The sequence below is a fragment of the Misgurnus anguillicaudatus genome, chromosome 18 (genome assembly GCF_027580225.2).
Source record: "Misgurnus anguillicaudatus chromosome 18, ASM2758022v2, whole genome shotgun sequence".
Taxonomy (NCBI): Eukaryota; Metazoa; Chordata; class Actinopteri; order Cypriniformes; family Cobitidae; genus Misgurnus; species Misgurnus anguillicaudatus.
This window is the reverse complement of record NC_073354.2, coordinates 25,187,427-25,209,439: the sequence shown is the minus strand read 5'-3', so window position 1 is coordinate 25,209,439 and position 22,013 is coordinate 25,187,427. Positions and strand designations below refer to the sequence as shown.

General features: G+C 38.1%; 3 protein-coding genes and 1 long non-coding RNA gene across 9 annotated transcripts in view; 2 read left to right on the top strand and 2 right to left on the bottom strand.

Annotated features, from left to right (window-relative positions):
- Positions 1-1,137: 1,137 nt before the first annotated feature.
- On the bottom strand, positions 1,138-4,953 carry ppil6 (peptidylprolyl isomerase (cyclophilin)-like 6). Of its 2 annotated transcripts, XM_055186337.2 has the most exons (8): positions 4,801-4,953; positions 4,600-4,695; positions 2,146-2,334; positions 1,968-2,030; positions 1,730-1,877; positions 1,599-1,658; positions 1,363-1,498; positions 1,138-1,278 (listed from the first exon to the last, which is right to left on the bottom strand). In XM_055186337.2, exons 1-8 carry the CDS (start codon positions 4,876-4,878, stop codon positions 1,167-1,169), a joined length of 882 nt encoding a protein of 293 aa, XP_055042312.2. In that variant the 5' UTR covers positions 4,879-4,953; the 3' UTR covers positions 1,138-1,166. The 2 variants fall into 2 exon arrangements, with proteins under 2 accessions (XP_055042312.2, XP_055042313.1); XM_055186338.2 differs by lacking the exon at positions 2,146-2,334.
- Positions 4,954-5,626: 673 nt separating this feature from the next.
- ak9 (adenylate kinase 9) lies at positions 5,627-18,293 on the bottom strand. The gene is made up of 35 exons (XM_073856159.1): positions 18,165-18,293; positions 18,012-18,075; positions 17,875-17,927; positions 17,267-17,363; positions 17,017-17,129; positions 16,659-16,820; positions 15,894-16,010; positions 15,553-15,627; positions 15,101-15,202; positions 14,880-15,019; positions 14,475-14,797; positions 13,871-13,993; positions 13,614-13,760; positions 13,389-13,500; positions 13,159-13,241; positions 12,826-12,873; positions 12,428-12,622; positions 12,205-12,338; positions 11,840-12,043; positions 11,451-11,750; positions 11,243-11,364; positions 10,946-11,165; positions 10,706-10,819; positions 10,418-10,633; positions 10,072-10,290; positions 9,657-9,867; positions 9,364-9,565; positions 9,109-9,255; positions 8,725-8,942; positions 8,148-8,344; positions 7,894-8,063; positions 7,701-7,799; positions 7,447-7,549; positions 6,129-6,243; positions 5,627-5,941 (listed from the first exon to the last, which is right to left on the bottom strand). The coding sequence occupies exons 1-35, from the start codon at positions 18,273-18,275 to the stop codon at positions 5,700-5,702; spliced, it is 5,298 nt and encodes a 1,765-aa protein (XP_073712260.1). The 5' UTR covers positions 18,276-18,293; the 3' UTR covers positions 5,627-5,699.
- Positions 14,795-18,170, top strand: LOC141350585 (uncharacterized). The gene is made up of 3 exons (XR_012358667.1): positions 14,795-15,002; positions 16,671-16,805; positions 17,089-18,170. It is a non-coding gene; the product is annotated as an uncharacterized lncRNA (long non-coding RNA).
- Positions 18,294-19,854: 1,561 nt separating the features above from the next.
- The window catches only part of rock2b (rho-associated, coiled-coil containing protein kinase 2b), a 45,706-nt gene continuing 43,547 nt past the window's right edge, over positions 19,855-22,013 (top strand). For 2 of the 5 annotated variants that reach the window (XM_073856155.1, XM_073856154.1), the window contains exon 1: positions 19,855-20,507. In XM_073856155.1, the coding sequence (XP_073712256.1) occupies positions 20,408-20,507 (100 nt within the window). In that variant the 5' untranslated portion in view covers positions 19,855-20,407. The remainder of the gene's footprint in view (positions 20,508-22,013) is intronic. The other 3 variants (XM_073856156.1, XM_073856158.1, XM_073856157.1) reach the window with 3 other exon arrangements.

The window sequence follows — 22,013 nt, the reverse complement described above, 5'->3', positions numbered from 1 at the left end:
CAGATTTGAAAAGCTCTGTGTCCTTGATTGGCCAGCTAATCTGCACCTTGTGATCAGCCTGAATACCTCTGACGTCAGCCGGTAATGTGACGCTCCTTACCATGTTTGAAAGATTTGGTCACAATACAATGCTAACAGGAGTTAACTTACAGGCTTGTCAGTCTGAAGCAGAAGAATTATGATAGTGTCGGTCTACTACATCAGTGGTTCTCAAACTTTATCAGCGTGCGGCCCACCAAAGAAAAGTTATGACAAATTTGTGCTAAAATGTAACATTTTAATTAAACAAAACATATAAAATAATTCAAAGTAGTGCTGTTGGTTAGTAGCCTTATATTATTTTGGTTTAATTAAACAGAATTCATGATAAATTAATGTATTTTATAAAATCTCATAAAACTGGGGCCCCCCTGGCACCATCTTGCGGCCCCCAGTTTGAGAACCACTGTACTACATCACCAATCCCAGGAAGTAAACTGTTGCCTACAATCCGGGTGTTGTAGTCCAAGAAAAGAGATTTACGTTGGTCGCGATAAATCGTTAACATGTACTAATACACACTTACACACCAAAGAAAATGTAAAAACGTGAATCGGATAATAGGTGCTCTTTAAGGTGAATGGTAAAACGTATAACATTTAAAAATTTTCAACTTAAATTTAAAGCTAGCGTCTCTTTTTATGGTAAACCCATTTGAAGCGTCTGCAGCAGGCATGTATTTTGACATGACGCACCACACACATGATAGGTAAAATACATGTTTTGACAAGCTTTGATCGTGCGCCGTCAAAAAAAAAAAAAATGAAGTCTTCGGCTGCCACTGATGAGCTGGTGAAAACCATTGACTTTCATAATAGGAATAACAACTCCTATGGAATTCAATGGGAACCATCAACTCCGTGCATACCATATTTTGTTAAAATATCTTCATCATCATTTATCACAATACTTCCATAGTATTTGTTTATCCTACTATGGAAGTCAATGGTTTTCACCAGCGGTGTGCTTTTCATCATTTATTAAAATGTCGTCTTTTGTGGTTATCAGAAAGTTATGACAAAATATTAATTTTTGGGTGAACTATACCTTTACCAAAAGCAGACAAAAAGTCACTTCTACATATATTACAACAAGTTAAAAGTTTTCCATTTGCTGTATGTGAGAACTCAGGGCTCAATCACTCCACATGCTGTTATCACACAATCTTGTTTTGGTCTCTCATTATAGGTAGGCACTTCCTCCAGTCTCTTCAAAACCTCTGTGCCTTCCACGAGTTGCCTAGAAAAGAAAGGCACAATGTGACACGGAAATTTAATTTGAAATGAATATGCAATCTTTTGGAGTTATATGTTGTAAGTTTACCCAAAAGCCACATATTTGTAGTCCATCCAGGAAACTGGCTGTAAAGTAATGTAGAACTGGGAACCATTGCTATGTGGACCTCTGTTAACCATTCCCAGAATCCCACGCTTATTGTGGGAGACAACAAAATTTTCATCTGTTAGGGAAAGTGATGTAATGTTTGTAAGTCAGTGTCATTTTACAATTTTCAAAGTACAACAAAATTTTGTTGTACACAGTTTTACTCTTAAATTTACCCTCAAATGTTGGACCATAGATAGACTCTCCTCCATTGCCTTTTCTTCCAGGTGAAATATCTGTAAGAGAAACCGTACAAGCAATTAGTCACAAAGGTTTAATGGTGTGTATAAATCTACCAGTGTCGTACCTCCTCCCTGCACCCAGCCATTTGGCACAACTCTGTGGAAAATCGAACCCTTGTAGCTCAACTCAAGATTACTCTTGGACATGCCTGCCTCTCCAGTGCACAAGGCCTTAAAGTTCCTACATGTCTTTGGACAAAGATCTGAAAACAGCTCAAACAAAAGTTAATGTACAAATAAAAACTACACACCGAGGGTAAAGAATGAAACAAATATAAATACTAAGACAAAAAATCTCCTTACCTCAAACAGCAGTCTGCCAGCTGCTTCTCCACCAGTTTCGATATCCATATAAACAAAAATGTGCTGTGGTGAATGAAAGTTGATTAGACAATCTGAGGTATAAAAAGAAATGATTTGTTGCCAAATTTAAAGTCTCATGAATATGGAATATGGTTATGGATTCATTGGATTAAATCACCCCAGTGCTTCGTAGGTTTTGGCTGTAATACTCCTCAGCCAGGGCTTTGTAAAGTGCCAGTGGTCGACGGAAAGAGAACTTCCACTCTCTCTCGGCCCAGCTGGATAGCTTCCTCTCATCTCCGAGTAACTGACCGTTTACAAAGCACATCAGACAGCTGGTGTACTGCCAAACTTCTCCATTTAGCTCCTTGAGAAGTAGAGGTATGAACGATTTTACACGTTGTCATTACTAAATTGAAGTAGTACTTTAGACAAAATGTATTCTTTAATCGAGCAGTATTAAAACTGAATCCTCTTTCATTTCCAGGACAATGTTTGAACTTTTTACTCAGTAATTTAATTTATGCCTCAAAAGTACAAAATAATCTTTTATTGCAGATACAGTTAAGGCTGCACAATTACATAATCACCAAAAGCCTCAATTACAGCTGTCTATTTGTGCTCATTACTGTGTTTCGGCAGTATGTTCTCCTGGCACCAAATGCAGCAGTGAATCAGAGATTGTAAAATTGATAAGTTGACGTGTCCTTTAGCCATTCATTTTGGAATTTCTACTGACAACAAAACTTCCATAATTATTTGTTATTTAGGTTATGTTATGTAGTTTAAGAATTTACCATGCACTCTAAGAAAGGATGTGTTAATTTTTTTAAATTTTTTGTGTTTTTCCTTTTAACCATAGACTTAAAAAAAAAGATGGACGCTGCTTCCTTCCATTGTAAGCCTAGGCAGCTAACTTGTTGCCTCGCTGCACCATAGACCCCCCTACTGTTTGTACACAATTGATGACATGCGTGCGCATTTTGGCAACGGAAGTATGACGAAAATCAGCAGGATTAAGCAACACAGACAGAGAATTTTTTTTTAAAGTTGACTTTATCAAATGGTATCCGGCTACCAGATCCGTGTGTACTAGTGTACTATACTATGTGTCAGAAGATGTTAACAGATGGCCAAATATACAGTGACCCGATACATATAATAGTATATTATCTTAGTGCAACCGTAAGTGCAACAAGACATTTTGATGCTGGAAAACCGTTTTGATAAACTTTTTGAGTTGCTAACACATTAGAATCACTGGGGAACAACACCACGTCCGCTGCCAAAATGCGTGTACAATTTGATCACATGGGCTGTAAAAGGGTCTATAAGGCAATGCCTTCGGAGGCATGAAGGCAGCTCAGAGAAACGTATTCGGACAGACTACATAGGCAACAAAATGGAATTCTATTTGAAAAATAAACAGAGCACGCCTCTGTAAAAACGAATGCCAAATTTGAAAACTACAATACTAATTTCTCACTAGAAATGCACTAGAGATTATTTACACTAAATTTGTGCTCCAGCCGCTTCCTTGACCTTGAAGCTGTCAATCACAAATGTCAATCAATCAAGCCCCGTTTCTATAGACCCTTTTACAGCTCACGTGATCAAATAGCCTGCGCGCATTTTGGAAACAGAAGTGGTGTTATTCCCCATTGGTTCTAGAAAGTTTATTAAATGATTTCCCAGCATCAAAATGTCTGGTTGTTGCGTTTGGTTGCACTAATATAATATACCAGTATATGTATGTGTCTAGCAACTTTATTTTTGGCTATCTGCTAACGTCTTCTATCCACTCCACTAGTACATGGATCTGGTAGCTGTGTTGAAAAAGTTAATAAAGTCAACTTTTTAAAATAACTTTCTCCATCTGTGTTGCTTCTCTGCTGATTCTTGCCATACTTCCGTTACCAAAATGCGCGGGCATACGTTGCCACGTCATCACTGTGTACAAAGAGTAAAAGGGTCTATAGCATCAAATTACTAACCAAAATAAACATATATCAGCCTGATAACGATTACCTTAAAGGACCATCTTTCGGAAAAATTTATTGGAAGTGTATTTTTTATTTGACACGAATATTGTTCGTTTGCATGAAGAGGGCGGGGTTTATGACTTGTATTGCAGCCAGCCACCAGATCAAAGAGCCAGCAGCTTCAGTTTTCAAGATGAGGCATACCCGCTTTTAACACATTTAGTGTTGTCTTGTCCCTAAACTAACACTGATTGTGTTGTTTTTAACACATCAGTTCTAAACAGAAAGTTATAAAACATTTCAAAACTTCAATACAAAATCTATTCTTCGGCAATAATAATCGCAATTACAAAAGCGATCTGAATAATCTGCAATTATGATTGTTGTCATAGTCATGCAGCCTTTTTTGTCAATTTTACTGATCTTACACAGCAGTTCTCTCCAAACTTAATTTAAGCTTTGTTTACTTTTAAATAATACTTTCTAACTTCACTCAATTTTTTTTATTTATTTATATAATTCACATTTAAACATGAAAAAGTGTGAGACAGTATCCATATTTCTAGTACTTAAACACTGTGAGACGTGAACAGAATGTGATTTCTTTTAAAATAAAATCATAATGGAATCAGAGTGAATCGGTGTCTTACCATCTTTTTTTTAGATAAATATTCATGCCAGTCACATTCCAGCAGCGGCCGAAAAACTGGATCATCAAACGAGTCCGTGTATTTATTTTTCAATCCCTATGTACAGTAAGTTAGTGAGCTTTAGTGATTTAGTATCTTTATTTGGACAGTTCACTAGCTACAATGTAAAAACAAAGTAGTAAATATTTTTTCAAATATTACCTCTGCAATGCCTTTGGCTATTTGAAAATGATGTTTATTTATCAGACCGACTATTTCTAAATGTGCTCTGGACGCCATGTTGTAAAGGCAGAGCGTCCCGTTTCCATGGTAATAGATACGCGCGCGCCCCAGTGAGATGACAGAGCGTAGCTGCCGAAGGCTGTGACCGTCGATGGACGTATTCAGCGCCATATGTTCAGCGCGACTAAAGGGTAGGAAGGCCGTCCCAATTCGAAGCATGCTTAAAAATGAAGCCTCAAAATGCGTCCTTATTTCTCCGCGCTGTTAAGGATAGAACGAAGGATCCTTTACAGCCATCCCGAGATTCATTGCGCGCCTATGACGGATGGATATCTTAAAATAAACATGTAAACCTTTTTTAAATAAATGTGTGTATTTTAACAGAAAAAAGTTTCTTGTCACTGTTTTAGTAATATAAGTTATGTTTTTTATTAATATTATTTGTATGTTGCTTATTTTTCTAAGGTTGATTAATTTGATTTACTTTTTGGTTAGTTTAATCTACATCAATGTGTGATATTTTCTCAAATAAGATTTATATTTTTCTGGTTCCATATTTATTTTAATAAGTCAGACACGTCTCCGTGTGGATCCTGCGAAGGCTAGACCATCTCATTTCGGTTCTCTTCGTGGACTTTGGAGGACCGAGTGATCGCAGCGTTTAAAATTGGGACACAGACTGCAGTGTTCCGTAAAATTATTAAATATACAGCCTGCCTGTCGTTTATTATTTTATTTTTTTTAATAAAATTGATGTTGTTTGTATAGGTCAATTTTAACATTCAAATGAATAACACTCAACAAATATAATTTAAAACACTTTATATAGTTAATGCAAGTGCAAGTTGACTGATTTTAATGTAATCCAGGACTGATTTTTAAATACTGTGATTGTTTTGACTGCCACCCAGCTGTATCAGGCCTGAAGCTGTTTTTGTGCACTTCTCCATGGCCAGAAACTTGTCCAGCATCTGTGAAACATCTGGAGGTACGTCATGAGGAGATCTGTACCTCCTCACAGCGGTACCCAGGTATGAGAGAAGCTCACAGCCTGCCTCAAACTCCTTAAGTTTTCTTTTGTACTTTTCTCGAATGTAGTCAGGGTTACTGCTGTTAAATGCTGTGAGGGTGAAAAGGTAAACAGAAAAAAATAAGATCAGCCATTAGAAAGTTGTTTTCCTCTATTGAAATGATCTTACTTTGAAATATTATTAGTTGGGCACATTTTGGGGTTTATTTAAAAATTTAGCCAAATAAATAATATCCCCTCATACCAAGCCATTCTAAAAAAACTAAATATATGGCACCTTTCAGGTAAAAGGCCAGATGCAGTATAGCAGATCTCTTCACACTGAGAAAGGGAAACTTTGGCTTGAGTTTACCCACTGCAGTCATGGCTTTGATGACTGATAACGCCACACTCTACAAAAAAAAAATTACAAGTAGAAAGATCTTGAACTATAGTATCTATCTAGAACTAAACTAACTTAAAGGAATATTCAATTTTCTTAAAAGAAAAATCCAGATAATTCACTCACCACCATGTCATCCAAAATGTTGATGTCTTTCTTTGTTCGGTCGAGAAGAATTTATGTTTTTTGGGGAAAGCATTGCAGGATTTTTCTCATTTTGATGGACTTTAATAGACACCAACAATTAATACTTAATTCAACACTTAACAGTTTTTTTTCAACGGAGTTTCAAAGGACTATAAACAATCCCAAACGAGACATAAGGGTCTTATCTAGCAAAACGATTGTCATTTTTGACAAGAAAAATAACAAATATACACTTTTGAAGCACAACTTCTCGTCTAGATCCGGTCGTGATGCGCCAGCGTGACCCCACGCAATACGTCATGATGTCAAGAGGTCACAGAAGACGAACGCGAAACTCCGCCCCAGTGTTTACAAGTGTGTTGAAAGAGGACCGTTCCGACGTTGTTGTATGTCAACTGATACTAATTATGTCTTTGTGTCAGTTTATTGTTTACAATGGTCCGCAAATGTGCGTTTTATATATGTAACACGTGACCTCCCTACGTCACTACGCATTTACGTTAGGTCGCGCTGGACCGGATCTAGACCAGAAGTTGTGCTTTAAAAGTGTATATTTGTTATTTTTCTTGTCAAAAATGACAATCGTTTTGCTAGATAAGACCCTTAAGCCTCGTTTGGGATCGTTTAAAGTCCTTTGAAACTCCATTGAAAAAAACTGTTACGTTAAGTGTTAATTGTTGGTGTCTATTAAAGTCCATTAAAATGAGAAAAATCCTGCAATGTTTTCCTCAAAAAACATAATTTCTTCTTGACTGAACAAAGAAAGACATCAACATTTTGGGTGGCATGGTGGTGAGTGGATTGTCTGGATTTTTCTTTTAAGAAAATGTAATATTCCTTTAAGGGGTTAAATAAACAAATGTCACCTTAATTATGAGATCAGTACTAAAATAAATTTCCAACCCAAATGTTGAAATGTTATTATAATAAATGTACATTTTTGTTTAGGTTAAAAGGATTTATCATAAACAACATTTAAAGAAAAAAATAAGTACATACTGTACAGTACCATGTTAATTGAATATATAATTAAAATAGCAGACTGTTAGATTTGGTGCTCTCTTACTTGTTCCAAATAGCCTTGGATGGGTAGAGATGATAGTAAGATTGAATCTTCAAGGGGAGGAAGTTCATGTGGAAGTTTCAGATCCCAATAGATCTCTGGTAACCTAAAAACAGTTCTTCTGTGAATTTCCTGTGCTTTTGGTCATATTACATGATGTTTCTACTAGTATACTATCAGATCTAGTTAAACTTTATGTAACGAACACAAAAACAAGCCAATTGGGATTCCCACAAAGCCAAATTATTCATACTCACCGAAGAAACTCCTCCTGTTTCTTTTCACTCTCTAAAATAAAGATCTTATTTCTATACTCAACAGCATACTCCAATTTTCCACGCACCAAGGCCTCGTATCTACAGATGTAAAGAAGAACATTAACTTGCATTTGTAAGCTTTTAGACTGCTTATGAAAATAATTTACTGTATATAATTGTAATTTTTTGCTACCTTTCTTGTCCATCCAGATAAGTCACAGGGCAAAAACCCTTCATCTCCACTTGTTGAGGGAATCGGCTCTTCACCTGACCTGCATTCAGCTTATGAGGCAGCAGGGAAGGAGGAGGCAGTGGGTGAGGACAACCAGGAGCCACAAACTGCTCTGGGGACTCTAGAAATCTCTGTCATGAAACCGTAAAGAAGAGGTAGTGAGTTGAAGTGATGCATAAACTTTTTTTCTACTGTTGGACTATCAAACACTTTACCTCTAGAAACTCTCTGCTGGCCATTTTGTAGAAGTGTCCCCTGAACTCTGCTGCCAATTCCAGTGAGGTATTATGGGAACAATCCACTAGATGACGATGGAGAGCCAAGCTTACAGGGCAGTACTGCCCAAACTCACCCAGTCGAGACTGAAGCTCTTGTGGGGTAATGCATAGTCTGTATATACAGGCAGCCTGGCCTGACAGGAACACAATAGTAAGTAAGAGAATTTACCATTTTGATGTTAGGTTAGTCTAAATTTCATGCATAGTAATGGATTGTCAAATGGTGTAATTTGTACCACAGAGTGAAATTGTGTAACATCTTTGATCTATTGCTGTGATATCCCAATGAGTCCACCATATTGGGTAGGTCAAGAATGCCCTATAAACTCTAGAAGTAAAAGGGGGAGCTGCAGTTTTCTGGATAAAAGCACAATGACCTATACATTTCTCTAAAAAAACAGCTTCCTGTTCACTCGTGTATGTTTTTAAGACTCAGCCTACACAATATGGTCCTCGCCAATGGTATACAATTCTTCCGCCAGGATCTATGTATGACTATGATTTGCACTCTCACCTGTGTGAATCTGTTCCAGGTAAGCACGAATGTGTTTCATGCTAATGCGAACCTCATCTAAGACTCTCTCCCACACCCACCACTTGCTCTTGCGAGCGTCAATGGGAATCCAGTTGTGATACTTCTGCTGAAAGTGGAGTCTGACTGCTTCAGCCTCCCGCATGAAGCAAGAGTTGCGAGCGTTTAGGATTTGTGGGCTGTCGTGTGTTGGGTAAGGCCTGCTGAAGAAAGCGAATCTTACTACTCACTTAAATCGAAATTTGAGCATCAAATAATGTAATGTCCCAAAATTTGACATGAGGAATAGGTATTATATAGACAGTAATCCTACAGGCACATTTGATTACATTTATAAAGTTCTGTACATATTTGTGCAGGTCTGACCTGTCGTTTTTCTCCCTGTCTCTCAGGCCTCTCCTCAGCACCTCCGCCGTGTCCACCTGCAGTTCAATCACTAACATAGGAATAATGCTGCACGACTCCATCAACTCAGCCTGCTGCTTGGTGACCGGAAAGCCGTCCAACACAAATCTGAGAGGACCACAAATTTTTGTTGTAGGTTTCTCAATGGCATACTCCTGTTAAACATTTACTTTATTACTCTGTGTGTGGTGTAAAAAAGTAAAAAGTGTTCCCTACCCACGAGTGCTGCAGACCGGGCTCATCAATGCCACCTCAAGGCACTGGATGGCCAGTTGATCAGGTACGGTCAGGCCTTGGTTCAAATGATTCAGCACTTGATGACTCAGTTCAGTTCTGGCCTGGTTGTTCAGCACTGTACGTATCGCATCACCAATGGAAAGGCGAACTAGACCGAACTTACTTTCAAACATCCGTGCCACTGAGAACACACAAATTGAATTTTTTTTTTCTTGAATCTATAAATACACATTTTTGCATAACCAGTGTACTGCATTTCAATGAAATATGACCTGTAGTTTTGCCTGCTTTGGATGAGCCGATAACAACCAATCTGATTGGCAGGGAAGGACTGGGCATTGGTTGCCTGAGGTATTTGATTGGATTAAGGATAAAAGTGTTGCGTGTCTCCTTGGAGGAAAAGAAGTAGATGAACTGATGCAAGATGACGGGGAAGGTGTTGGAAGGACAATGGAGAGGCTGGATAAAATCTCCTTCTGCGTACTACAAAACATATAAGCAAGTAATCTTTAGTATACCTGTTTCCATAGGTTTTTGTATTAGCCTATGAGGGCAAAGAAGTCGATTTGAGCTCAATTAAAAATGTATATGTGATCTTTTCCTGTGATGTATTTTGCAATATCTACAGTACGCATAGACATGATTTTATATTCACAAAATCAGTAAAAACATGTAGATCAGCATTACCAAAACAGGATCCCAATACCCAAAGGCACTGGGATATTTGAAGGAAGAGTACAGGAGTCTTCGGGCAAGACTGTAGCTGATTGGCTGGCACTTCAGAAGAAGAGAGTCTCTATTTACCACCAGTGGTTTGATTCCCTGGAGAAGCTGGTACCTTACAATCCGGGGCAAGCGGCCTGTGTTTATATCCAGATGGGGGATTTGGTTCTCTGTAAGAAATTCCTACAAAAATAAAACATATTCACTTACTATCTCCAGAAGTAATGATATTCAATTGAAAAGGTGATACTCATGCAAAAGATGATAACTTATAATTTGCTTGTAATATGAGACAAGCCTCAATCATTACCATCATACTGGTCAGGTTGTTGTTATCCTTCTCAAACCTCTGGCTTATCTCTATCTCCAGCCTCTCTTCTGCATTGGCTTCTGTTTCTTCTTCCTCTACCTCATCCTCCACAGGAGGAAACTCCTCCAACAGCATGGCCTCAATCTCTTTCAATTCCTGCTCCTCTTCGTCAATCTCCTCTCCTTCTTCTTGTAAATCCTCTTCCTCCTCATTTTCCTGATGAAACAGAATCTCCAATCAGAACAGTCTTCCATAAAATCATTCAACAAAACTAGACAGAACAGGTACCGTATGATCAGTGACCTCTTCTTTGGGAGGGGTTTGGAGATTGAGTCTTGAGCTTGAAGTTTTAGGAGAATGTTCAGCCATAAGCTCAGCTCTTCTCTTGGTGATGGCCTTGTCCTGTAGTTGGACACAGACCAGTGCATATTCATTCGAAACTAAATATCAGTTGTAGCTCATAAGTTTCAGTCTTCACTTTAAAAGGATCATTTGGATTTTACAACTAAAAGTCTCTTTAACTCTCACCCTGAGCTCGTGCCTCATCTTTGCAGCCAAAGCCAGCTGTTCTCGTCTGCGGTCTCGCCTCTCTCTCCAGCACGTGAGCCGTCCAGGCAGAAGACGGCGCACCAAGTCAGCCACTTCTACTGACATCACTACCACTTTGTCTGGAAACAAGTGGTGATCCACCATGAAGGACACCTCTTCCTGGTTTTGAGGAAATCCCTCTAGAATAAACCCTGTGGACCTGCGATAGATAAGTTGAAAGCTACACACACTAAAGTTGCACAAATGTTTGATAAACTTCATGATGAACTCATTTACTTGTAAGGTTCCTGATTCCACCATTGTAATAAAACCATTTCAAGTATCTCTGGTGGAAGAGGATCTCCATCCTGCAGGTATGCTTTTATGGCCTCCTCATCATCAGTCAATTCTGGACTTTCCTATAAACACCATTATCTGAAGTCCTTTGCTAACTAATAATGCAATAAAACAAAGATTTTATTATTGCTCTTACTACACCCCTTACCTTTACATCAGCATCATCAGATGCGATCTCCTCATGACCAGGCTTGTCTCCTGGATCAGGAAGGGGTACTGTACTCTGAGTCTGAGCTTCTAGCATGACCTTGAGATCCTCCGGAGGTTCCTCAGGGAGATCGGGATCATCTGCATATGACACATGTTTCTGGGTCTTTCGTAGGATCATCTCCTGGAGCCGCTCTCTGAACTGGATGTAGAAAACACCCAGCTGCTTTGCAAGCCATTTCCCATGGGTGGTCTTCCCAGAGCCCCTCACTCCTAGCATGAATACCCCCAGCGCAGGTGGCTGGCAGCACACATAGAGGGCGATGAGTTATACAGATGATACGTTTAAAAAGACATAACAAGGCTGTGAATTCTCAATTATAATCCTACCTTTAGTTGTTCCACGTTTGAAGTGTAGAGTTCAGGGTTTTGGATGAACTTGTCTTGTGCCTCTGTGCTGGATAAATAATAGACTTTCTCTCTGTACTTGGCAGTGAATTCATCCAGACACGGGTGTAGTGTGCCCCTCTCTTTCAGCACCACTGGACAAAAATGCTTAGTGTCTCCCAGTTGCCTCTTGAAGGTGACCTCCTCCTGAGACCATCAGAAACACAAGAGTGCTTTTTTAATTGTCGGCTTAACATATGCTGGATTTTATAGGCAGGGTCATAAACGAGTATCATAAAGTAAATATTGATCTCATAAAAAATGACTATGCTACATGTGAGGATTGCTGCTTTAATATTCATGATGACCTCAGATTCCTCTTCTTCCTCTTCCTCCTCATCATCATCATTTGGTTTCTCAGCCTGTGCCAATGCTTTTATATTTTCTTCCTCTGATTCCAGGTCTTCACTAGACACCTTTGTGGCCGTGTACTTAAATGGCCCTAAGAGAGAATGAAATTGAGAACAATAGGTTAGAATATATGGGGAGTGAAAAAGTGACCCATCAGGATAGACAGTCTGCTCCACGTACTCTGCATATGGTGAACCATCTCTTTGAGGATGTCCTGTGGGGTTTTGTTGGTGATGTCCAGTACGGCATAGCTGCAGTTGATGGCGTGCTCCATGCTTTCCCAGTCCTTTAAAAACTGCTTCAGCTCCAAACTATAGGCATCCATCTCTGGACTTTCAGGATAACCCTTTTCCCACACCATTGGCAGCACCACCTCTGTATACCCAGACGCATACAGACACGCACACACACACACACACACACACACACACACACACACACACACACACACACACACACACACACACACACACACACACACACACACACACACACACACCAGAAGTCAGAAAATCAAAAGTGGCAATACACAAAAGGGAAAGGGGTGTGGATTTATTATAGATAACAGGAGTACATACCATCATCATTTAATGTAACTGAAACTTTGGCTTCATCATCAGACTTATCTGTAAATACATACAGCAAGGTATTCATCATAACTTGTTTAGGAACACAATCCCAGTTTAAAACTATAACAGATGTCATGCTGACAGCAGTTTTCAATGACAAATCAGCTGGAAGCCATGTACGAGTTTGTGATAAAGTTGAGTAGAGCTGCAAATATGCAATGGGACCACAACCATTGGGAGCATTATGCTGCCCAACACAGCTGGATGATGCAGTCAAGTAGACCTCCAGAGGTTTAATCACTATAAACACACCTGTTAATATGTGAGATGTTAGGGAAATACCATCAGATTCCTCAAATACAGGATCAAGTTTGGATTGAGTCTCAGTAGTCTGTGAAGCTTTCTTTGTATCCTCAGTGTGTTTCCTAAAAAAACATAACCACAACAATCTTGCCTCCAAAATGGACTGTACAACTGTCCATTGCTTACGTAGATGACATAATAAGAATGGCATGTCTTAAAAGTGTAATGATTTTTTTTCTCCACAGGTGTTTACTTGTCTCCAGACTCACAATGTGCTTTCTTGTACCCTTTGAAGTTTCTGTTCTTCTTGTAGACGAGCCAGCACAGCCCGATCCACCTCTTTTTTGTTCTTTTCATACATCCTGGTTAGCACTGTCCTTCCTTTATGACAACGAGTGACCATTACAACAACATGGACATTGTGCCTAACCTATGCTAAGCCTATACCTATAATATAAGTTAGTATGCATGCACATAATACATTTTTCTCTAACCTTCTTCATTATTGTCTTTCAGACAGAATAAGACATCAGGCGTTACAGCACCGTGTATCTCCTCAATGGTGAGCAGCTGTGATCTGGAGGAGTTGTCCAGTATCCAACCTCTTTTAAATCCACCATCCTCATCTTCAGCATCAATCTAACAACCCACAAACATGATACAGGTAATCTTAAACACAAATAATGATGATCTGTATCTATGACTTCTGGGATGTTTTGTGACATATTAATAGTTTCTTGATAATCAATCTCTTTTATGAGCTTCTCCAGGGCCTCCAAACAGAGCTCGGGCGGAGCTGTTGCTAAAGATTGTTCTGCCTCCTTCATAGCTTCTTCCACAAGAGCTTGAACATCTGGGTGATCTTGTGTCACCTCTATGATTGTAAAAATGACAAGTTACCAAACTAGTATAGAAATATAATCATCTATTATTGCCTAGAACTACTAGTTGTTTTACTAGAAGTACAATCAATTAAACAAAATTATGAGCGTAGTTTGGAATATACAACGGTTTGCGCATTTGAGACTCTCTGTAACTATGCCTTTCACATTTAGATCACCAATTGGTTGAATAGATTTCACAATGCTGAATATACACTACTGTATCAATAACACTGTTGTGTGAACTCCAATTGGGCTGTGAATTTGCCTAACCTACATAGTTTTCATCAGACTTGCCCATATCAGTTTTATCTGAACAAATAAATAAATGCCATCTTTAACATGAACCTACACGTATTTAAAATTCAACCCTGAAATGTTTTTTTAGAATTTGCAAATGCAAAAGCCAAGACCTTGCTTATCAATGTTATTCAAAACATTCCTCTTTATTTGTTTAGTACATTATATTCAAACCTGATTTATGTGTAGCCTCCAGCTCCATCCTGGCCTTGACCCTGTCCAGGGCTGCGATTGTGGCATTGTGACGTGCTCTGTCCAGCATGTCCTGTTTGAACATAGCCTCGGTTCTTTCTAGCAGAGTGTCTACATCTACCACTACAGCCCCATAATGCTTTGCTAGCAAAGCAGACATTGTACTTTTTCCTGAGCATAGTGGCCCGATTACGGACACCCTGCATGGCAGGTGGGGCATGGGCGGCAGTAGGTATCGCCGAGGGTTTGTCTTGAACTTTTGCAAAGCTTCCTGAGACGAAAGGATGTAGATCTTATCCATGAAGCTAATAGGGAGTAAAAAGTTACATATCTGTATATTAACATTCACTAACATTTAAGATTTTCAATCTGTTACTGTTCACTAACCCAACAGAGAACTCGGGTCTGCCCTTGATCATCCTGCCCTCTTTGAGAGCCACAGGACAAGTGGAGGACCATTGACTTCTTCGCCAATGAAAGCCTGGTGCGACAATCTTACTGTAGGACAGGGTATGTAACAGCCCATCCTATAAGAGACGGGTAATACAGTTTTAAATTAAGCTTTTCTGCATTGATCAGTTCGGAATAAGAGAGGTGTGGTATCTGACCATGTCCATTTGATCGGCTAGCTCCGCCTCCTCTATCGACATCAAAGATACAGGTGCGGCTGCACGTCTCACGGCCATGGACTCCAATCGATACATCACTGACTATGGACATGCAAATAAAGCAAAAAAATCGAAATGATGTTATTTGAATGATGGGGTGAGGTGAATTTCAAGACAGCTTTAAAGGCGGAGTCCACGATGTTTGAAAAACGCTTTGGAAAAGGAGACGGGCCGACTACCAAAACACACTTATAGCCAATCAGCAGTAAGGAGCGTGTCTACTAACCAACATCCTTGCCGGGTTGCGTATGTGTGGGGCGGGTCTAGCAACAGATTCTATTGGGGTAGGGGCGTGTTTGTTTAGGGGATTTCAAATATCAACATTGGCTTTCAAACATCGTGGACTCCGCCTTTAAATGTTAAGCAGTACGGCTTTAATAGAGGTCACCCACCTCAAAAAGCTCCTCTTGGTCTTCGTTTCCATTCAGCTCAATTAAGTATGGGGGGTTATGTTCTGCCATGTAATCCTACACATCAAACATAAGTAAAACAACATAATGTTAACTAAATGACACAAACCTGTCTGTAACATCCAGACAAAAGTCTCATAATCTATATAAGAGGTTAGGAGCATCATTGATTTCAACCTTTGACATTGTCTTAATTAGTCAACATGAAATATATTAAGGTTATATTTTAATAGAATGTTCTTTACATTATGATTTTATGAAAAAACAACCACAAAAAAATATTTTACTGGGTTTTCACAGATTGGATCACTAAGTGTTCTTACCTCTAGAGGTCTAAGTATGTTGTTTTTATAAAGCGAAATCCTGCTGTTGACATTCTCCGGGTAATTCACTCTCACTAGATTCTTGATCATATCTTTGTCTAGCTCCACCGCTTCCATCTTAAAGAGATACATATAATTTAGGTAATATTAATAAAGTTAACCCATATGTGCCATTAAAATTTACCAGTGCTGAATTTATTCAAGAAACATACATGTGAAACTTATGGGTATATCTATAATTATTTTTATATGCATGTGGGAAACATTTTAAAGGTGCAGTGTGTAATTTTTAGAAGGATCTCTTGACAGAAATGCAAAATAATATACAAAACTATATTATCAGGAGTGTATAAAGACCTTTAATAATGAACCGTTATGTGTTTATTACCTTAGAACGAGACCTTTTTATCTACATACACTTCCCTTACATGGAAGTGGCCATTTTGTGCAGCCATTTTTCTACAGAAGCCCTTAACAGACAAATTTTTTTACGAAGTTGTCCTCGACGATAACATGTTTGTCCGGTGGAGGCTACCGTAGCTTCTCTATGTGTTTCAAAAGCGAGGGGTGAGCAGTGGACTAAGCTGTTGGTTGCAATTCGCAACCTCACCACTAGATGGGGCTAAAATGTACACACTGCACCTTTAATCTAAAACTTATACCATGACTTTGGTATTTATTGCTAGCAGTATGTGTTACAAGTTGAGCTAGAGTTTAATAGCAATAACGTATTGAACTCAATTAACACTTTTGTCTTTCCTCTACCTCTTCATCCAGCTCCTCTGGTTCCTCATCTTCCTCTACTTTGTTGCTTTTCCTGGGTGATTCTTTCATTACAGCGTTCAACTTCTCACTCTGAAACACACGGCCTGTCTCGGGATGTTGACGTTCACCTGACAGTCTTTGTATCAGGTCATTGTCTGCACACTGCACACAGACACAAATACAACCATGCATGCATTTGCTATTGACGACTTATCATATCAACAATAATATAATGGTTGCTAATAGAAAAAAATATTTGTGTAACCAGCCAATAGATATCTTAAGGAAGTTTCTTTAAATCCAGCTCAGAACAGATCACTATGAATAGCATTAAGATTATGAAATGATAAAGGGCCACCTTGATGTTAATGATGAAGTCCGGTGGCATTCTTAGGTTTTTAATCAGATCTATTTGCTCTTGTATCTTCAGGTACTCCTCTGAGATTGATGGTAAACAAGCCAGGACGTAACCTGTTCAACCACCATATTTAAACGGATTTCAAAACAAGGCATGTTAACTAACACCAAATAGTTATACGTGTTTGTTTATTATGGGTAATTATGCTCTTATTATATTATCTTCAATGAATTATTAGTCACACCCTTACCATAATGTTGTATATCAGGTGACTTGAGACGGTCAACAATTAACTTGACTATTATCTCCTCTGGAACAGTTTTTCCTTCAGACAGAATCTTAAAGAGCTGAAATGACAAGATAGGTCTATTTATCAGCTATTTCTGTTGTGAACACGTTTCAAAACATATTAATGGGGACATTTTACAAGACTTTTTTAAGATTTAAAATAAATATTTGGTGTCCCCAGAGTACGTATTTGAAGTTTTAGCTTAAAATATCATATAGATAATTTATTATAGCATGTTAAAATTGGCAATTTAAAGGTGTGAGCAAACATTTTCAGTTTTTGGGTGTGTCCTTTTAAATGCAAGTGAGCTGATCTCTGCTCTAAATGGCAGTGCCATGGTTGGATAGTGCAGATTATCCCCTTTTGACCTCACAAGGGGAGCCAAATTTCAATTACCTATTTTTTCACATGTATGCAGAGAATGGTTTACCAAAACTAAGTTATTGGGTAGATCTTTTTCATATTTTCTAGGTTGCTAGAAGCACTGGAGACCCAATTATAACACTTAAACATGGAAAAAGTCAGATTTTCATGATATGTCCTCTTTAAAAAACAACTGTAATACACACCTGGATACCTTGTTCAGTTTTATCTCTAATGTGGCTGCTGAGAAGATCTGTATCTAAAAAGGGGGACAGACTTAAAAAGTCAGGAGGTTCATATTATATACTAATGGCAATCTTGTAAGATACCTGACCAAAATTACCATCAATGAGGATGCAATTCCAAGTCATGGATAATTTTCGGGCAAGAGTAGATTTGCCAACACCCTATAAACAATACAAATAACCACACAATGAAACGCATTTTAAATACTAATAATTGTTTTTTGCATTTTATGTTAGATAGATAGACTCACTGGTTTTCCAATGATGATAAAACATGTTGGTTTGGAGAGCAGAATCTCTCTCTCTGTTTCGTCCTCCAGTAGTTTATCCACTAAAGGGAATGTGGGTACGTTGGTTGACATTGTTGAGGCGTCTGTTACTCAGAGCTTTTTGTTTACATCCATTAACAAGCTTGCCAAACTATTAAGCTCAGTAACCATTTTCTGGCAAAAAGACATTTGGTTATACGGTTCAATTATAGTTTATTTTACTCAATTATGTTTTTAGTGTCCACATGCCGAACAATCTAACTAACGTTATGTTTACGTTAGCGTACGTTTGTGCAGCGATGATATTAATTATGATTATTTACAACTGTCTGTCAAATCAAATACCTTTTTCTTAATTTCTGAAATCATGTATACGTCCACAAAAATTACAATTATCTTTATTTTTTATTTTATACTTACTTTTATTACTAACTGCAGCAACAGACTGTAAACTCCATCTCTCCGCACTTCATGTGTTGAACATCGCCATGGTAACCACCCGACAACAATATGGTCAGGCAGTAAACGGACTTCTAAATTATAATATGTTTATTAATTTTTTTTATCATGTGATGCCTTTAATTATTAAAACAGGTTTTTATAAGATCTGTGCAGAATCGTTTTATTGCCAACATACATTTTTTTAACTTTTAATTAACTTAGCTCGCTTTAACGATTTACCACCAGATGTCAGTGTTGAGCTTCTGCTGCTGACGCTAATAAACTCTGACCAGACCATTTACTTTAAGTGCTATTTAAAGTACACACATTAAACACGTAACGACCAATTGAAGAAAAACAGAAATATTTAGTATTTGATGTGATTTTTTTTACTTTTATTTATTAATAGTGAATTGATTATCTTACTGCTCTTCTAGTTACTGCAATAGGCCAAGCCCTGGGGACACTTTTCTGAGCCAAATTTCTTCCTCGTTCCACAGAGGTCTGCATGCGTGAAGTGGGTGTTTCCTGAGTACTACTACCTCTGGCATCTATCATATTCAATCATATTACACACAAACTTTGACATAAACAGAACCAGTTTTAGACATGAGGCACATTTCATGTGTTATATAATGTTTTCTCTATCAGTAGGCCTACAATCAAGGACTGACTTGCTGATAAAGGACAATCACGTGCCTGGTAGCTAAGATCTCTGATTTTCTGCGGTGTCATACGGCCTTATAAATCACAAACCGTGTCAGCTGTTTTCCATTTACACAACAGTGCTGGAGCTGTGTCTGGTCCTTATAGAGATATAGTCAAATAATAGAAAATATAATCAGACAATGAATACTGAAATAATGGAAAAAATAAATAAATAAATAGCCTATTGTAAACATTAGTATTCACTACATAGACGTGCAGTTTTAACCTCTTCAAAATTATAATAATTGCTTTTAAAAGCGAAGTGTGGGTTGATTAAATACAAAAAATAGGCTATGGTTGGTAATGTTAGTGAGACCATACATTTGTGGTTACTATATGATTAATTTACAAATACCATTAACCGCGTGTAAACATCTTAATTTTAGTAATGCTACGTATAAGGTAACCTACATATTTGGTGGTGACTACGACGTAACAATTAACACTCATAATTACAGTAGTCTAATCTAGAATAAGGTTACTCGTGCCATCAAACAGGAAGAAATGTAAAAAATACATGTATGTAATCGGCTAAATATATCTTGTCTGGTATATGGTGTTGTATTTAGAGAGTGACGGTAGACCGGTTAAAGCGATGGCTTAGATAAGATCCCAAGAATTCCAGCGTCCGCAGGGGAGGGACACACACGCACTGCAACAAAGAAACACACTGACTGGCAGTGGCAATAAGGGACACCATTAATAGTCAAATCTGCTTGTCGTATACAATTCAAATCTAATTTTCCACGCTTGTTGACTGAGACAGATCACACTCGAGAAGATCAACCGTGCGCTTCTCAACAGGTCCTGACACGGAAGGTGCTTTTCATTGTAACTTTGAACCGCAGCGGGAAATACACACTGCTTCCTGCTGGCGTGGGTCGCAACCTTTGATTCTGAGGGAAGACGCCGTCATGTATTTGGGAACAACTTTATAATTCTGTTGTATTGGCGTCTGAGCAACTCATTCAGTGAGTTCCTGAGAGTTTTGATGTGCCTGTCGCACTAAGTCACGACAGGCAGTGACAAGCTTGTTTAAGGATTTTAAAGTCTGATGTCTACCGGGAGCTGCTGCAATGTCGAGTGGAGCAGAAAAGATTTTAGAAAACCGGGTGAGGAAGTTGGAGACATTGATCAAGGATCAGCGATCACCGCTGAATCTCGAGAGTTTGCTGGTAAGGGTTTGAGTTGTTGTCATTTATTAGTAGGCTATGCTACACAAAAGTGTTGGATAAACAACAGGAAATCTGATTTTACATGCTTTACTGCAACGCAACAAATATCATTAACAACCCTTACGAAAATTAACCATGTTTTTTGTGGTAAAAGTGTAGTAACCATTTTTTTTTTGGTGATTGATTACTATCGGCCATGGTTTTTACTCCAGTAACATGTTTTTTTAAACTGTAACTTAGCATGGTTAATTTTCTCATGACTTAATTTTAAAGGGAACACGCAACAAATATCACTACATACATTTTAATAGGCATTAAAGATTATAATAGAATTTGTATTGGTTTTAATGGAAACTGTATCTGTTGGTTTCTTCTAAAAATATTATTGGGTTCATTGGTTAGGTGTTATAATCTGCTAGATAATCAGACCACTATTAAATCATAAAACGACCAAAAACAATACATAGTTTGTATTGGGTTTATTTCAGGAGAAGTGATTTATGATATTGTTTGTCTTATGATGTTATGAAATTGTTTATCACATTACAAGTAGGCCTACAGCATGTTTACCTCTTGTAGCACTACTAAACATTAATACATTTCATATTACATGTATGGTCATTAAGTGGTGTCACGTTTTTTGTATTTCTTATTAAGATGGAGATTTATGTTTTATTAATAATCTCAGTTTACACGCATACACACAGGTATGTATACACAAACAGGCTTTACAACACAAATCCATGCACATTACTTGTTGAGGGTTTAAACAAATAAGTGGATGTTTGTTCCGGAAGATTATGAGATCTCTGTCTTATCTTCTCTCATTGTTTTGTGAACACACCCTCCTCCACAGTATGGGGTTGTATTTTTATTAACCTGTTGCCAAAAATACAGCATGCTATATGTCTGTACACTTGTATTTTATCCACGCCTGAAGCCTCAGGCTTCACTCGTCATAAGTACACCCCATTAGATGGCAATAAGTGTCTTACAAAATACTGAAGGTATTTAGATCATTCATTCTGATTGGTTAGGGGTGGAACGTGAGGACCTGCCAAGCAAGACCTTCAGGGTGAAAACGACATCGAGGAGTGAAGTCACTTACCTTATTTCCCAGCATCCCCCTCTGTAAAAACCCCCTCATTCCAGAAAGGCACTTGCATATTTTAGTGAAAGTTGCCACTCCCCGAATTCTTTGGTTGTTTATTCTCAAAGCAGGGTTCTTAAAATAGGCCCAAATTGTTTGCCTATTATTAATTAGTATCCAAAGCTATTTAAAGTGCACTCATTAAATGAAACTGGTTGGGGTAAAATGAAATTCCAGTTATAATTTATAAACTCAACCTCATGCTATCCAAGATGTATATGACTTTCTTTCTTCAGGTGAATGCAGTCTGGTATTATTTCAAATTATATCCTGACTCTTCCAAGCTTTTCCAAAAGCACATGCATCCATCATTAAGGAATTCAAATGGTTCAAATATGTCTTCTGAAATGAAACAAT